The following is a 19,096-nucleotide window of genomic DNA, read 5'->3' as shown; positions in this document are numbered from 1 at the left end:
TATTTATGTGATTACCCCAATGAAGATCTTTCCTTATGTTAATACGTAGGTATTTACAATGATCCCCAAAGGGAAACTTTCACCCCATCAACACAGTGATTGAAACTGAGAGGATTTTTTCTATTTGTGAAACTCACAACCTGACTTTTATCCCCGTTTATCATCATACCATTGCCTACTGTCCATCTCACAACATTATTGAGGTCATTTTGCAGTTGGTCACAATCCTGTAACTTATTTATTACTCTGTACAGAATAACATCATCTGCGAAAAGCCTTATCTCTGATTCCACTTCTTTACACATATCATTGATATATATATATATATAAGAAAACATAAAGGTCCAATAATACTGCCTTGAGGAATTCCTCTCTTAATTTTTACAGGGACAGATAAAGCTTCACCTACCCTAATTCTCTGAGTTCTATTTTCTAGAAACAGAGCCAGCCATTCAGTCGCTCTTTTTTCTAGTCCAATTGCACTCATTTTTGCCAATAGTCTCCCATGATCTACCCTATCAAATGCCTTGGATAAGTCAATTGCAGTACAGTCCAATTGACCTCCTGAATCCAGTATATCTGCTATATCTTGCTGGAATCCTACAAGTTGGGCTTCAGTGGAATAACCCTTCGTAAACCCAAACTGCTTTCTATCAAACCAGTTATTAATTTTGCAAACATGTCTAATATAACCAGAAAGAGTGCTTTCCCAAAGCTTACATACAATGCATGTCAAACTGACTAGCCTGTAATTTTTATCTTTATGTTTATCACCATTTCCATTACATACAGGGGCTACTATAGCAACTCTCCATTCATTTGGCAAAGTTCCTTCATGCAAACAATAATCAAACAAGTACTTCAGATATGGTACTATATCCCAACCCATTGACTTTAGTATATCCCCTGAAACCTTATCAGTTCCAGCTGCTTTTCTAGTTTTCAACTTTTGTATCTTACTGTAAATGTCATTGCTGTCATAGGTAAATTTTAATACTTCTTTAGTATTAGTCACCACCTCTATCTGGACATTATCCTTGTAACCAACAATCATTACATACTGCTGACGGAATACTTCTGCCTTTTGAAGATCCTCGCATACACACTCCCTTGTTCATTAATTATTCCTGGAATGTCCTTCTTGGAACCTGTTTCTGCCTTAAAGTACCTATTCATACTCTTCCATTTTTCACTAAAATTAGTGTGGCCACCAGTTATGCTTGCCATCATGTTATCCTTAGCTGACTTCTTTTCTAGATTCAATTTCCTAGTAAGTTCCTTCAATTTCTCCTTACTTCCACAGCCTTTTCTAACTCTGTTTCTTTCCAACCTGCACCTCCTTCTTAGTCTCTTTACTTCCCTGTTATAATATAGTGGATCTTTATCATTCCTTACCACCGTTAAAGCTACAAACATATTTTCACATTCCTTAACAATTGCTTTAAACCCATCCCAGAGTCTGTTTACATTTTTATTTACTGTTTCGCACCGATCATAGTTACTTATTATAAACTCCCTCATGCCTGTTTTATCAGCCATATGGTACTGCCTAACAGTCCTTCTTTTAAGACCTTCCTTTCTTTCACATTTATTTTTAATTACCACAAAAACAGCTTCGTGATCACTAATACCATCTATTACTTCGGTTTCTCTATAGAGCTCATCTGGCTTTACCAGCTCCACATCCAGAATATTCTTCCCTCTAGTTGGTTCCATCACTTTCTGAATCAGGTGCCCTTCCCATATTAACTTATTTGCCATTTGTTGGTCATGCTTCCTGTCGTTCGCATTACCTTCCCAATTGACATTTGGTAAATTGAGATCACCCACTACGATCACGTTCCTTTCCTTATCGTTTCCCACATAGCTGATTATCTTATAAATTAATTCTGAATCAGCATCTGCGCTACCTTTCCTGGTCTATACACTCCAAAGACATCAAGTTGCCTATTATCTTTAGAGATGAGCCTTACACCCACAACTTTTTCGTAGCTTACAAATTCTTCTTTCACGAGAATGAATAATCCCACTTCTACCATTCCTATCTTATCTCTACGATACACCCTCCAGTTCCGTGAGAAAATTTCTGCATCCATTATATCATTTTTTAGCCATGACTTAACTCCTATTACAATATCTGGTAAGTATATATCTATTAAATTACTTAATTCTATTCCTTTCTTTACAATACTTCTACAGTTGAGCACTAATAGTTTTATGTTATCCCTACTTGATTTACAGTTCCCTGTTCCCTTAACACTGCTCCCTAGCGCAACCTGTTTCCCTGAATGTACCTCCCTATAACCCTTCCAAACAATTTTCCTAACTTATATGTACCACTGCAGTTTAAGTGAAGGCCATCTGAGCGCAGATCCCTATTTCCTACCCACCCATTAGGATCTAGAAATTTCACTCCCAGTGTCCCACATACCCACTCCATAGTCTCATTTAAATCCCCAATCACCTTCCAGTCAGTATCCCTCCTTCACAGTATTCCACTGATAACAATCTCCACTTCCTGAAACTTCATCCGTGCTGCATTTACCAGATTCCACACATCCCCAACTATGTTGGTACTTATACATGCTTGTCTTACGTTGTTGGTACCAACATGAAACACTACCGCCTTCTCCTTTCTCTCCTCCTTCTCTTCTACTTTCCTCAACATCTGCCTTAACCTAATTCCTGGATAACACTCTACCCTGGTACCCTTTCCTCCACACACTTTTCCGACATGTCTAACGATAGAATCCCCCATGACCAGAGCCTCAACCCTACCCACCTCATTTGATCCCCTCCCCTCCTGGTTAGTCCTATCTTTCTGACAGCTGCAGAAGCTACTTCCTCCTCCCTTTTCTCCAACCCATTACCCTGTTCCATCTGTCTTTTCCTATCCACTACTCCACATTTCCCTTTCCTACTTCTTCCCTTTCTCCTACTTCCAAACTTCTCGGCAACAGCTCCTTGTTCCTCATCTTCCCTCGGTTGTTCTACCTGCAGTGACTCGTACCGATTTCTCATCGACACCTGTCCTGAATTTTGATCCTGAATTAGCCTGCAATCTCCTTCCCCTTAAAACATTAGACCACCTGTCTTCCACAATTCCCCCATTTCCTTCCAATCCCTCTATTACACCTATTGTATCCTGTACATTTTTTGGAGGCCTACTTTCCTTCCTGTCCTCTGAGAGAATCCTAATTATCTCCCTCAAGCTCTCCAACTCCTCCCTCATACTCCTTAATGCCTGGCCACACCCGCAGTTCCTACACTCGCATTGCTTAGCCATTTTTTACTAAATAACAAAAAGTAAAGGAAAAATAAGATAACTTATTCTGTGCAAAATGAAAATGAAAGGAAAGAAATATTGTCTGTATTAGTTTACAAAGAACACACGACAGTAAGTTATTTAACATAGGCTACTACTACACTACAATACTACTTAATTGTACTATTTTTATTCCTACAACACGCTAACACGATGAAAATTGCTGTTAATTACTGGAAACAGAGAATAAAACACAAGAATTACACAATTCTTATCTGCAGTTAAGTTTACCCTAATTTCAACAACAGAATTTTAGTAAGAGAGTTACTGCAGATACCACAGAAACGGTACATCATTAAAATCCATATATGTCGATGAATGAGTTCCAGAAATTCAATACTTTACATTGAGGTACAATTAAATGAATGAAATTGCATGACTTAGGTTTTAAATGAAGATTTACATCCCTGATGACACGATATCACTTTCATATTTCTAAATATTCTACATGTTGTGCTCATTATCCTTAACGAGTATGAAGGCATCCCATGGGGGGTAATGATCTGTATTAGTAAGAGGTTTAAGCCTACTCTGATACCGTGCATTAACACAGTTGAATAGTTGTTTGTGTCCCTGACTTTTAACACCACGAAATTAATCATTGGTGCTGTGTACATTCCACCCAAGTCTCCTGTCCAAAAATATTTCGAACATCGCAGTGCTGTTGAAAGAATTATGTCAAATCTCGACAACCATTTATTGCTCATTGTTGTTGACTACAATCTACCACATCTGTCCAGTTTAGTTATAGACACTTTTTCTTATTTCTGTTTAAATCAGTTTAATGCTATCCCACATTTTCTGAATCACTTTCTTGATTTGTTTTTCAGTAACTCCAGTTCTATTGAAATACAATCTAGTAATGAAAGCATTGTCCCCCTCGATAGACACCACCCAGCATTAGAGATTTTTGTACCTATAAATGAGCTATACAATTCCTTGCCTGCTGATAGTTTTTATTTTGACTTTTTAAATGGTGACTATAATGGACTAAATTATTACCTGTCACAGTTCATCTGGAAGGTGATGTTTCAAAACGTATCAGTTGATAAAGCAGTAGAAGCCTTCTATTCATTACTACATCATGGCATGGAACTTCATATCCCTATACGGAATTTTAAGACTCCCAAATTCCCAAAGTGGTTTAATCACAAATTGAAGTCACTGATTATTGAAAAGAAGAAAGCACACAAGCGATACAAAATATCAGGTCTCAGTAGTGATTATCAGCATTTCACGAAATTAAGAAATGAATGCAAGTCTGAATCTAAATCTTGCTATACACTGTATGTCTCCAACTGTGAACGAAGTATTACTTCCAATCCACAGAAATTCTGGCAATATCTAAGTTCTAAAAGGTCATGTAATAATATTCCTTCAACAATGCATCGTAATGAAGTTACAGCAGATACTGGAGAAAATATTGTCAACCTTTTTGCTAACCACTTTTCATCTGTTTATTCTTCTTATCAGAATAGTAGTAGTATGTCATATGATTATCCTTTCTGTGTCAATCTGTCAGTTATAAACATTAGCAAGGCAGAAATTTACAACAAACTGATATCTCTGGAATTAAAGAAAACTGTAGGACCTGATGGTGTTTCAACTTACCTGCTCAAGTACTGCTCATTTATTTTATGTGAAGCACTCTTTTATCTGTTCAACTTATCATTAAACCAAGGCGTTTTTCCTGTGGAATGGAAGAAAGGATTTGTTAGTCCAGTTTTCAAAAATGGTGATAAAACTGACATAAAACAATATAGACCAGTTATAATTTCTTCTCATATTTCCAAAATTTTTGACTCAATAATTCTTGACAAAATCACACCTCTCTTTAGAAACATCATCATTGATGTTCAACATGGATTCTTTTCAAGACGGTCAACCTATAGCAATCTTCTTTTATTCTATCAGTTCCTCTTGGATGCAATAGAGAACCACTCCGAAGTGGACTGCATTTATACAGAATTCTCAAAAGCTTTCGACACTGTTGACCACAATATCTTGCTGCAAAAACGAACAGGCTACGGAATTAATGGGCCTCTCCTCTCCTGGTTTGAATCGTATCTTAAAAATCACCTGCAGATTGTTAAAATAAGGAATCATCTTTCTATTATTTTTACCAGTGGAGATCCTCAAGGGTCTCACCTTGTGCCCTTACTTTTTACCCTCTACATAAATGACATTAAAAATATACTTAAGAATTCTGAATTGCTTTTGTTTGCTGACGATGCAAAAAATTTTATGCAAATTAATTGTCCACTTGATTGTTTAAAATTTCAAGAATATTTACATCATCTAGAAAAGTACTGTATTCAAAATCGGTTGAAACTTAATCATGAGAAATGTAAAATAATATTGTTTTTTAAAAACAAGAAGAAAATATCATTTCAGTACAAATTTATTAATAACAACATTCTAACTCCTGTTTCACAAGTTAATGACCTTGGTGTTTTATTCAGTTATAACCTATCCTTTAGTGAACATATTGAAAATATTTGTAAGAAAGCATTTCAAAGATTGGGTTGCATTACTAGATATTCTAGAAAATTTTCAAACTTGGCTACCTATCGATTGCTGTATGTGTCTATGGTACGCCCTATACTAGAATACTGCACACCTGTTTGGAACCCTTCTCATCAGACCTCTATCCATAGATTAGATTCAGTACAACATAAATTTCTTTGTTTATATTCATTTAGAGCAGTATTCTCATATGATTATGTTGATTATACAGCCCTACAACAGTACTTAAATCTGCATAGCCTGTCACAGCGCCATGAATTATTGGATACACTCTTCATTTTTAAATTGCTTCATTCCTTGGTGAATTGTGCACAACTCCTTGCAAAAATTAACGTACATGTAAGTACATGTACCAGACAGACGCACAAGGTTCAAGAATACATTGTCTACAAATTGGCATAGAAGTAACTACGCATTCAGTGGGCTAGTTGAACGAATGTCAAGATCTCTAAACAAAGTGGATATTGATATATTTAACTGCTCATTGTCAAAATTTAGAAATCACCTGCATAATCTCCAGAATTGACTATTACTTTCCTGTGCTTACTTGTAATATAATCTGTGTATATATCTGTACATATTTTTCTACTTACACTCCATTGAACTTTCTTTTTAGTGTGTTTTGTTATGTTTGTTCTTCTCTACTGTTATGTAACATGGTATTACCGTTAATAAAGTATTATTATTATCAAATTACTCTAAACAGCATTGTGAGTCACTTACTACTTGTATCTCAAATAATAATAATAATAATAATAGGAAGTTATTTATAAATGGTGTATACATTACTCCAGCATCATCTTTAACAGTGTATTTTTAGAAAGCTCTGACAGTCTTATGATTTCGTGAAATGTACCTAGAAGAAATAACAAGAGCAGAACTTGGCATAGGGCTTCTAATACCTATTTTGATTCATATTGAAGATTGCTATATTCTGTCACCTTCATATCAATTCATTACTCTAAACGACCTATTCATTTTCATATGTGAAGATTCTATATTCAACAAATTCCTCACTAGCTCAATAAATACATAGACTCGTAATAAACACATAGCTTCGGAATGACTCGTAGATTCACAATAACACGTCTTCGCCACTCCTGTAATAAAATTACCGTACAGTTTCACCATAATACAGCTGCACTACACTGAAATAAAATTCCTGCTCTACACAGCAATACAGGTACAAAATTAAGTAATTCTACTATGAATAACTATCATCTCGAAGATCCTAATTAATCTGACCAGTCTAACATCATTAAAATCCATATATGTCGATGAATGAGTTCCAGAAATTCAATGCTTTACATTGAGGTACAATTAAATGAATGAAATTGCGTGACTTTAGGTTATTAAATGAAGATTTACATCCCTGGAGATTCTATTTTCACTTGATGACACGATATCACTTTCATATTTCTAAATATTCTACATGTTTTGCTCATTATCACAAAAATATATATAGAAATTCACGATCTGAAAGAGAATACCAATGAGTTGAAGAATAAGGTAAGGACTTATCTTTTTGGTGAACCGCCACCACCGGGGTTTGGTGATGCGTTATAATCCATCCTGGCATTGTTCTTGCGCCTCACATGTTTACTCCATCTCGATGTTGTACACACAAATTAAGAAAACTTTCATATTCACTAAACACTGAAAAATAATATAATTATTTCAAATGTAATATTTGGAGAATCACAGTTAATAAATTTATTTATTATTAAAATTCCAGCAGTCCGACCGTACGACAGTCTACAAACCATTCTGTCATATACACGGCGACGATATGCGTACACAGAACACGCTGCTCTGGTGGATGTATTTCTGTCTGGGGAAGACATTTATCGCATGGACTGGCCAGCAAGGTCTGCAGATCTGAATCCTATAGAACATGCCTGGGATGCATTGGGGACGCGAATTACACCCTGTCATCCTCCACCAAGGACCCTCCAACACCTTAGCATTGCCCTTTCGGAGGAATGGGATCGACTGCCACAAGAGCTCTTGGACCATCTGATAGAGAGCATGCCACGTCGCTGCGAAGCATGTGTGGCCGTTAGGGGTAACCATACACCCTATTAACAGCATATTTTGTTGTGGAAGACATTGCCAAGTTTTGTTAGTGTACCTTAGCTATCAGAACCTTTCTGACACTGTTTTTTTTTGGACAAGTTGTGTGACATATGGTGTGTGATTCAGCTTCCGTTTGTTCAGCAATCCATCTGACATTCCTATCAGGCGGTATAGCCTCGTTTGTTGATTATGCTTTACTTTTGGAGCATACTGGAATATTCTGTAATAATTTGGAGCCCGTACACAAAACAACAAATGAATGCTATTGAAATTGTACAAAACAAGTTCCTACGTTATCTTTATTTCAAAACTTTTAATACTTTTTGCCCTTTTGACACATCAACCTAGTTATTGAGGAATATATTTCAAATTACTTCATTGAAAACCAAAGGGTCCTTAATTTCTATACAAATACTAAGAAAAATTGTAATAGGTCAATTTGATTCTTTGGACCAGTTAAAACGCATTTCATTCCATGTTTCGCAGACAAGATCATGTCAGCACCAAGTATTTCACGTTCAGAGGTCAAAAACATTGCATCAGTCAAATTCACCTTTCATAAAATTGACAATGCTTTATAACGCTGTAGCAAAAAAAGTCAGTATATTCACTGAATTGGATAGTGAATTCAATAAGAAACAAGAAGCCTGCTTTTACAGTTTGTAAATTTTTGATAATTCTTTTTTTCTGGTATTCATCATATTTTCCAGTGTACTCAATTGTGATTTAAGTTTATTTGTTTTTTATATTTTCTTTTGCCTTGTATTATTGCGTGATTTCTTAGTGCATTTTTCATTTCTTTTAAATTGTAAATGGTATCACATATACTGTTGATATTCATTTTTAAAATTTTATTATTTTATTTTTAACTTGTTTTTGTTAAATGTTAACTTCATAGATACAGATTGTTAATGAATGTTAAGAAGGTACTTAATTGGGTGTAAAACCTGTGTACTTTCAGATAAATAAATAAATATTTTGCAGATTTAGCCCTTTCCGGAATTGCCCCCATAACTGAAATTGAAATTAAAATGTAGCCTTTATGAACATATGAGCAAGATCTAAGCCAGCGTGACGAGGTAATTGATCCCTATTCTACTTCAACACTTCCAGAATGCCTTCACCAAGTTGGAAGAGCATGCCAAGCACTCTGTGGAGCGGCAAGGTGGAAGGAGCGATACTGAATTGAGACCAATACTGTTGGTGGTATTTTCCAATTTGTGTTACCTTGCACAGGGGTACTTAATTTGGTTTAAAACTTGTGTACTTTCAGATAAATAAATAAATAAATAAATAAATAAATAAATAAATAAATAAATATTTTGGGGATTTGGCCTCTTCCGGTATTGCCGCTTAACTGAAATAGCAATTTAAATGTAGCAATAATAATGTTATTTGTATAAGTCCCACTAACTACTTTTACGGTTTTTGAAGACACTGAGGTGCCAGAATTTTGTCCCACAGGAGTTCTTTTACATGACAGTAAATCTACTGACACGAGGCTGACGTATTTGAGCACCTCCAAATACCACCGGACTGAGCCAGGATCGAACCTGCCAAGTTGGGGTCAGAAGGCCAGCGCCTCAACGTCTGAGCCACTCAGCCTGGCTGAAATGTAGCTTTTGTGAACATATGAGCAAGATCTAAGCCAGCGTGACGAGGTAATTGATGCCTGTTGTAGTTCAACACTTCCAGAATGCTTTCACCAAGTTGGAAGAGCATGAAGCAGGAAGTTGGAAGGAGCAATACTGAATTGAGACCGTTGCTATTGGTGGTATTTTCCAATTAGCGTTACCTTGCACAGACGGAGATAGGTCCTATGGCAACAGTGGATTAAGAAAGGGCTAGGAATGGGAAGGAAGCGAACGTGGGCTTAATTGAGGTACAGCCTCAGCATTTGCCTGGTGTGAAAATGGGGAACCATGGAAAATCATGTTTATGACTGCCGACAGTGGGGTTCGAACCCACTATCTCGTGAATGCAAGCTGATAGCTTCGTGATTCAAACTGCGCAGCCAGTTGCTTGGTAGATATTTGTTTTTGTAATATTCAATTGGGTAAAATAATAATTAGTTATACAAACACTTCTTATATTTACTACTTTTTAAAGTTTCCCTTCTCAGTAATATTTTCCCTGTTATGTAAGTTTTCTTCAACATTCAATGAGGATTTCTTGTGAGAACTTTTCTTTTTTTGTGTTATTTTATGCTCTGTTTCACTTCTAACTTACCTTTCTTTTTATCAGGACCTCACTAATCTGACACATATGCATATGTTTCCATATTACAGGTTATAGAATTTGGGCTGTTCGTACGCCATTGCACGATAGAACTGTATCTTATAAGATTAAAACTGTACAAAGACTTTGATATGAGCTTTTCAATATTGGAGAACTTCAGTAAAGCAGATTCAATAGGTGAGTTTAAGATGTATATCACAGATACCCAGAAATGTTTTCAGTGTTACAGTACTTTATTTTAACTTACACTACAATCGCTTTCTTTTATGAGGTTGACAAAAGTTTAGTTTCATGACATTGGTAATAGAACTTAGCGAAACAAAGGGCAATGGAATTTCTTTTTATTGACTTGAAAGCTTGAAATTCCTTTGATTCTGTTAAGAAAATAGTTCTGAAATCTTTCTTTGGTAGTGTACTTTCATATTTTACTGTGATACAGAACATCTTTGTAATTGCCCTGATAAATACAGTGAAACATCAGTATAACAGTTAACAGGACATGTATGTTTGTTTATTATAATAAAATGTTTTTGAGGAAAGGGCACGAAGATCGGAGCGTCTGAAGAAGTACTGGGAGGACCGCAAAGCCCGAGCAATCCCTTCAAAGAGACCTGAACGACGGACTGACTAAAGTGATCCTATGTGGTCATAAAAGAAGAAGAAGAAGAAGAAAATGTTTTTGTAAAATCAGTCTTAAAATTGTTAACTTACTTTATCCTTAACATATTGATTATAAAGTCCCAGCCGCCTGAGCACACCGAGGGCCATGACTCAGAATATGACCAAGAAGCCCACTCCCATTCCATAGCATCTGGTATTCCGACTCTCAGGGCCACTTACTAGGCCACTCAGCCATTGCTCATGGTTCTCGAACTAGGACATGACTACAGTAACCCACGCAATGAACCGTTACATTATATCATCATCTGCAAAAATGCCTTACCTCTGGTTCCAGTTCTTTACTGATATCATTTATATGTAAGAAAAACCACAGATCCCATAATACTGCCCTGAGAAATTCCCTTCTTAATGATTACAGGATCAGATAATGTTTCACATACACAAATTCTCTGAGTTCTGTTTTCTAGAAATATAGCCACCGATTCAGTCACTCTTTTGTCTAGTCAAATTGCACCTATTTTCCGCGGTAGTCTCCGATGATTTGCCCTATCAAAATCCCTTAGATGGGTCATTTGCAATACAGTCACTCCTAAATCTGCAATTTCTGCTATACCTTGTTGGAATCATGCAAACTGAGCTTCAGTACAATATATTTCCTTAAACCCAAACTGCCTTCTGTCAAACCAGCTATTAATTTCACAAACATGTCTAATATAATCAGACTGAATGCTTTCCAAAAGCTTACATAAAACACATGTCAAGCTGACTGGCTTGTAAATATCGGCTTTATGTTCGTCACCATTTCCTTTATGCACAGGGGCTACTATAGCAACTCTCCAGTCATTTGGCATAGCTCCTTCATGCAGACAGTAATCAAATAAGCATTTCAGATTTGGTACTATATCCCAACCCATTGCCTTTAATATATCCCCAGGAATCTGATCAATTCCAGTGGATTTTCTAGTTTTTAACTTTTGTATCTTGTTGTAAATGTCTTTGTTATCGTATATAAATTTCAATACTTTGTTGGTATTAGTCACCTCCGCTATCTGGACCAACTCGGTAATCTTTCTGTACTGCTGACTGAATACTTCTACCTTCTGTGAAACGTCACATATACAGCCCTCTTGTTCATTAATGATTCCTGGAATGCCTTTCTTGGACCCAGTTTCTTCCTTAAAGTACCTATTCATACCCTTCCATTTTTCACTAAAATGTGTATGACTGCCAATTATGCTTGCAATCATGTCATCCTTAGCTGATGTATTTGCTAGATTCAATTTCCTAGTAAGTTCCTTCAGTTTACCTCTTTAGTTTGTTTACTTTCCTCTTATAATATACTGGGTATTTACTATTCCGTACCACCTCTAAAGGTACATACCTGTTTTCACATTCCTCAACAGTTGCGTTAAACTCATCCCATAGACTGTTTACATTTTTATTTACCGTTTTCCACAGATCATAATTACTTTTTTTAAACTCCCTTATGCATGTCTTATCAACCTTATGGTCTTCGTGTACGGCAATCTTTTCGATACTTAAGCATTTAACCAAACGCAGTGTAGTGTAGTGTAGATACATTGTAGTATAGATACAGTACATTTTAGATAGTGCCGTATCTTGCCTGCTATATTCGTGTGTTATTTTTCATGTGTATCTATTAGACCGTAATACTAATAATAATTTGTCTAAGCATTTAGCTTCGTTGGTAATCTTTGAGTACAGTAGTTCTTGCAAATTTCATTTCTGTTGTGCTTAGTTTAGTGACATACGGTACGGTTCCGTAATTAGGATACGTCTGAAAGTAGTTTAACATTACTGTAGTGTACTGTACAGTAGTATACGAGTAATATCCTATTAGAATTTAGTGTGATTATTTTATTATTGTAAAATATTTGTGTAGTACTGGTGTAGTAGAGGTATCCGTAGAAACTCGTACTAAAATACTGTTGTTGTAATTAGAATAGGCTTAATTGCAGTTTGGAATTGTGTAGTTCTTGTGTAGGCTATTACTTTCGATATTCAGTAATTAACAGCAGTTTTTATCCTGTCAGGGGTTGTAGGATAAAAAAATAGAACACGACTAAGTAGTATTGTAGTGTAGTCGTATATTAATTACCTTATTGTTGTGTACTATCCCAGACAATATATCCCTCCGTTCATTTATTTTTTGCAAATAAGTTATTTTATTTTTAATTTCATTTTTCCCCCCGTAAAGAATGGCTAAGGAGCGCGAGTGTAGTTTCTGTGGGTGTGGCGAGGCATTGAGGGGTATGAGGGAGGAGTTGGAAAGTTTGAGGGAGATAATTAGGATTCTCACAGAAGACAGGAAGGAAGATAGGACTCCCTCAAACAACGTACAGGTTACAGTAGGTGTACAAGAGGGAGGGGAAGGAAAGCGAGGAGTTGTAGAAGACAGGTGGTCTAATGTTCTAAGGGGAAGGAGATTGCAGGCTAAGAGCTCTATTCAGGATCAGAATTCAGGACAGGTGTCTGTGCAAAATCGGTACGAGTCACTCCAGGTAGAACAACAGAGGGAAGATGAGGGACAGGGAACTGTTGCTGAGATGTGTGGGAGTAGGAGGAAGGGAAAAGGTAGGAAAGGAAAATGTAGAGTAAGTGATAGGAAAAGACAGGTGGAACAGGGTCATGGGAAGGAGAAAAGGGAGGAGGAAGTAGCTTCTGCAGTTATCAGGAAAGATAGGGCTGACCAGGAGGGGAGGGGATCAAACGAGGTGGGTAGGGTTGAGGCTCTGGTCATGGGAGATTCCATCGTTAGACACGTGGGGAAAGTGTGTGGAGGAAAGGGTACCAGGGTAGAGTGTTATCCAGGAATTAGGTTGAGGCAGATGTTGAGGAAAGTAGAAGAGAGAGAGGAGGGGAAGGAGAAGGTGGTAGTGTTTCACGTTGGTACCAACAACGTAAGGCAAGCTGATATAAGTACCAACATAGTTGGAGATGTGTGGGATCTGGTAAATGCAGCACGGGTGAAGTTTAAGAAAGCGGAGATTGTTATTAGTGGAATACTGTGTAGAAGGGATACTGACTGGAGGGTGATTGGGGATTTAAATGAGACTATGGAGTGGGTATGTGGGAAACTGGGAGTGAAATTTCTAGATCCAAATGGGTGGGTAGGAGATAGGGATCTGCGCTCAGATGGCCTTCATTTAAACCGCAGTGGTACGTATAAGTTAGGAAATTTGTTTGGAAGGGTAATAGGGAGGTACATTCAGGGAAACGGGATGGCCTAGGGAGCGGTGATAAGGGAACAGGGAACTGGAAATCAAGTAGGGATGACATAAAATTGTTAGTGTTGAACTGTGGAAGTATTGTAAGGAAAGGAATAGAATTAAGTAATTTAATAGATATATATTCACCAGATATTGTAATAGGAGTTGAATCATGGCTGAGAAATGATATAACGGATGCAGAAATTTTCTCACGGCACTGGAGTGTGTATCGTAGAGATAGGATAGGAAGGGTGGGAGGCGGAGTGTTCATTCTGGTGAAAGAAGAATTTGTAAGCTACGAAAAAGTTAAAGATGAGACACATGAAATTCTAGGTGTAAGGCTCATTTCTAAAGATAATAGGCAACTTGATATATTTGGAGTGTACAGATCGGGAAAGGGTAGCACTGACGCGGATTCAGAATTATTTGATAGGATAGTCAGCTATGTGGGAAACGACATGGAAAGAAATGTGATTGTAGCGGGAGATCTGAATTTGCCAGATGTCAATTGGGAAGGAAATGCGAACGACAGAAAGCATGACCAACAAATGGCAAATAAGTTAATATGGGAAGGACAGCTGATTCAGAAAGTGATGGAACCAACCAGAGGGAAAAATATCCTGGATGTCGTGCTGATAAAACCAGATGAGCTCTATAGGGAAACTGAAGTAATAGATGGTATTAGTGATCATGAAGCTGTTTTTGTGGTAGTTAAAAATAAATGTGATAGAAAGGAAGGTCTTAAAAGTAGGACTGTTAGGCAGTACCACATGGCTGATAAAGCAGGCATGAGGCAGTTTCTAAAAAGTAGCTATGATCGGTGGAAAACGGTAAATATAAATGTAAACAGACTCTGGGATGGGTTTAAAGAAATTGTTGAGGAATGCGAAAACAGGTTTGTACCATTAAGGGTGGTAAGGAATCGTAAAGACCCACCTTATTATAATAGAGAAATAAAGAGACTAAGAAGGAGGTGCAGACTGGAAAGAAATAGAGTTAGAAATGGCTGTGGAAGTAAGGAGAAATTGAAGGAACTTACTAGAAAATTGAATCTAGCAAAGAAGGCAGCTAAGGATAATATGATGGCAAGCATAATTGGCAGTCATACAAATTTTAGTGAGAAATGGAAGGGTATGTATAGGTATTTTAAGGCAGAAACAGGTTCCAAGAAGGACATTCCAGGAATAATTAATGAACAAGGGGAGTGTGTATGTGAGGATCTTCAAAAGGCAGAAGTATTCAGTCAGCAGTATGTAAAGATTGTTGGTTACAAGGATAATGTCGAGATAGAGGAGGAGACTAAGGCCAAAGAAGTAATAAAATTTACATATGATAACAATGACATTTACAATAAGATACAAAAGTTAAAATCTAGAAAAGCGACTGGAATTGATCAGATTTCTGGGGATATACTAAAGACAATGGGTTGGGATATAGTACCATATCTGAAGTACTTATTTGATTATTGTTTGGTCAGAGGAGCTATACCAGATGAATGGAGAGTTGCTATAGTTGCCCCTGTGTATAAAGGAAAGGGTGATAGACATAAAGCTGAAAATTACAGGCCAGTAAGTTTGACATGCATTGTATGTAAGCTTTGGGAAGGCATTCTTTCTGATTATATTAGACATGTTTGTGAAATTAATAACTGGTTCGATAGAAGGCAATTCGGTTTTAGGAAAGGTTATTCCACTGAAGCTCAACTTGTAGGATTCCAGCAAGATATAGCAGATATCTTGGATTCAGGAGGTCAAATGGACTGTATCGCGATTGACCTGTCTAAAGCATTTGATAGGGTGGATCATGGGAGACTACTGGCAAAAATGAGTGCAATTGGACTAGACAAAAGAGTGACTGAATGGGTTGCTATATTTCTAGAAAATAGATCTCAGAGAATTAGAGTAGGTGAAGCTTTATCTGACCCTGTAATAATTAAGAGGGGAATTCCTCAAGGCAGTATTATCGGACCTTTATGTTTTCTTATATATATAAATGATATGAGTAAAGGAGTGGAATCGGAGGTAAGGCTTTTTGCGGATGATGTTATTCTCTATAGAGTGATAAATAAGTTACAAGATTGTGAGCAACTGCAACGTGACCTCGAAAATGTTGTGAGATGGACAGCAGGCAATGGTATGTTGATAAACGGGGTTAAAAGTCAGGTTGTGAGTTTTACAAGTAGGAAAAGTCCTCTCAGTTTTAATTACTGCGTTGATGGGGTGAAAGTTCCTTTTGGGGATCATTGTAAGTATCTAGGTGTTAATATAAGGAAAGATCTTCATTGGGGTAATCACATAAATGGGATTGTAAATAAAGGGTACAGATCTCTGCACATGGTTATGAGGGTGTTTAGGGGTTGTAGTAAGGATGTAAAGGAGAGTGCATATAAGTCTCTGGTAAGACCCCAACTAGAGTATGGTTCCAGTGTATGGGACCCTCACCAGGATTACCTGATTCAAGAACTGGAAAAAATCCAAAGAAAAGCAGCTCGATTTGTTCTGGGCGATTTCCGACAAAAGAGTAGCGTTACAAAAATGTTGCAATGTTTGGGTTGGGAAGAATTGAGAGAAAGAAGAAGAGCTGCTCGACTAAGTGGTATGTTCCGGGCTGTCAGCGGAGAGATGGCGTGGAATGACATTAGTAGACGAATAAGTTTGAATGGCGTTTATAAAAGTAGGAAAGATCACAATATGAAGATAAAGTTGGAATTCAAGAGGACAAACTGGGGCAAATATTCATTTATAGGAAGGGGAGTTAGGGATTGGAATAACTTACCAAGAGAGATGTTCAATAAATTTCCAATTTATTTGAAATCATTTAGGAAAAGGCTAGGAAAACAACAAATAGGGAATCTGCCACCTGGGCGACTGCCCTAAATGCAGATCAGTATTGATTGATTTGATTGATTGATTTGATTGATTGTACTGCCTAATAGTCCTAGTTTTACAACCTTCCTTTATAGCACAATTATTGTGAACTACATTGAAAACAGCTTTGGGATCACGTGTACTGCCTGTTTCTTCAAGTTTCTCTATAGGGCTGTTGTGGTTTTAGCTGCACCACATCCAGAATATTCTTCCCTCTATTGTGTTCCATCACTTTCTGATTCAGATGTCCTTCCCAGATTAACTTACTTGCCATTTGTTAGTCATGCATCCTGTTGTTCACATTACCTTTCCATTTGACATTTGGTAAATTGAGATCGCCCGCTACAATCATGTTGTCATCATCGTTTCCCACATAGCTGTTTATCATATCCAATATTCCGCGTTAGCATCAGCGCCACACTTTTCAAGTCAGTACACCCCAAAAACATCAATTTACCTATTATCTTTAGAGATAAGCATTCCTCTTAGAATTTCATGTTTCTCATCTTTAACTTTTCCGTAGCTTACAAATTCTTTCACCAGAATGAATACTTCCCCTCGTACCAATCCTATCCTGTGTCTACAACAAAGACTTGCTGTTCCATGAGAAAATTTCTGCATCTATTATATCACTTCTGAACCATCAGTCATCACCAATTGCAATGTCTGGTAAATATATATCTATTAATTATTTAATTCTATTCCTTTCCTAGGATTCTTCTTGGGCCAATGACCTAGATGTTGGCCCCTTTAAACAACAAGCATCATAATCATCATCTTACAATTCTTCTGGAGTTTAAAACACATTTGTATGTCATCCTTAATTGACTTCAAGATCCCTGTAACTGTTAACACTGCACCCTAGTCCATCCTGTTTCCCTGAGAATACCTCCTATAATCCTCCTAAACAAACCTCCTAACTTATATGTACCACTGCAGTTGAAGTGAAGTCTATCACAGCGCAGATTCTTATCCCCTACCTATCCGTTAGGATCTACAAATCTGGCTCTCGGTTTCCTACACAAACACACTCTAGTCTCATATAAATCCCTGATCACCTTCCAGTCAGTTGATAAACTTAACCATAACACACTACCGCTCATTAATTTCAATACACCCTGGTATTTAAGATTTACAACACGAATCAAATGTTATTTTTCACAAAAGATAATTATATTAACTTACACATTTATAATACAATCACAAACATTATATTTTACTTTCATCAAAGTATCCTCCTTTGGATTTAATGACTGCCTCACAAACTCGAGGATGCGGTCAATCAGTTTTTGTAGGTATCGTGAATCTATATGATTCCACACATCCTTAACAATATTCCAGAGATGTTCCTTGCTGGATATATTAACTTCCCTGATACGTCTGTCCACTTCATCCCAGACAATTTCAATGGGATTACAATCGGGGCTTTGGGACAGCCATACCATATATTTCAGTACTTTCTGTTCTTCCTTTGATGCAATGTAGTTCGTACAGTATGCTGACCGATGTTTTGGGTCATTATCCTGTTGTAAGGTGAACCCTCTTCATATTAAGCGCAATCCACTTGGTATTGCATGATACTGGAGTATGCGGTGGTACTGCTTCTGATCCATACATCCTTCTATTCTCACAATGTCACCAACTCTATCTCCACCAAAACATCCACAAACCATAATAGAACCTCCACCGTGTTTAGCTGTAGGTAGAACACACTGCTGGACTACCCTTTCCCCTACAAATCGGCGAACAAATATTCTCCTTTTGGTTCCAAAAATCTCGAACTTCGATTAATCGGTGAATAACACCTTCGTCCACTCTTCCGATGTCCAATTGTGATGTTTTCTAGCCCATTCAAGTCTTTTCTGTTTATTCATGGGCCTTAGAAGGTGTTTTCTTGCTGTGACACATCATTTCAAGCCGGCTTCTATCAGTCTCCTTTTTACTGTTGCTTCACATATTGTTGTCGTGTTCATTTCTACCTATTCTGCACGAATTTGGGGCACTGTCTTGAATCTATTTCTCTTACTGGTAATTCTGATATATTTATCATCGCTTTTAGTTGTTTTACGAGGTCGTCCTGGTTGTGGAATATCCTTATTGCTGCCTGTTGTCTTCTGGCGGTGAAGGCTGTATTGCACTCCCCCCAAAGACACACTACACTGTTTTGCAATTTGGAAAAAAACAGATAAACCTGCTTGGCTAAGTGCTACAAT

General features: G+C 37.2%; 1 protein-coding gene across 1 annotated transcript in view; it reads left to right on the top strand.

Moving 5' to 3' along the window:
• The window catches only part of LOC136863513 (ubiquitin carboxyl-terminal hydrolase 15), a 463,080-nt gene that overhangs the window by 158,137 nt on the left and 285,847 nt on the right, over nucleotides 1–19,096 (top strand). Inside the window, exon 5 of the mRNA XM_068225978.1 lies at nucleotides 10,216–10,342. Within this exon, the coding sequence (XP_068082079.1) occupies nucleotides 10,216–10,342 (127 nt within the window). The remainder of the gene's footprint in view (nucleotides 1–10,215; nucleotides 10,343–19,096) is intronic.

The sequence above is a fragment of the Anabrus simplex genome, chromosome 2, assembly GCF_040414725.1.
Source record: "Anabrus simplex isolate iqAnaSimp1 chromosome 2, ASM4041472v1, whole genome shotgun sequence".
NCBI lineage: Eukaryota > Metazoa > Arthropoda > Insecta > Orthoptera > Tettigoniidae > Anabrus > Anabrus simplex.
Note: the sequence above shows the minus strand (reverse complement) of the source record. Positions and strands in the feature narration are given on the sequence as shown.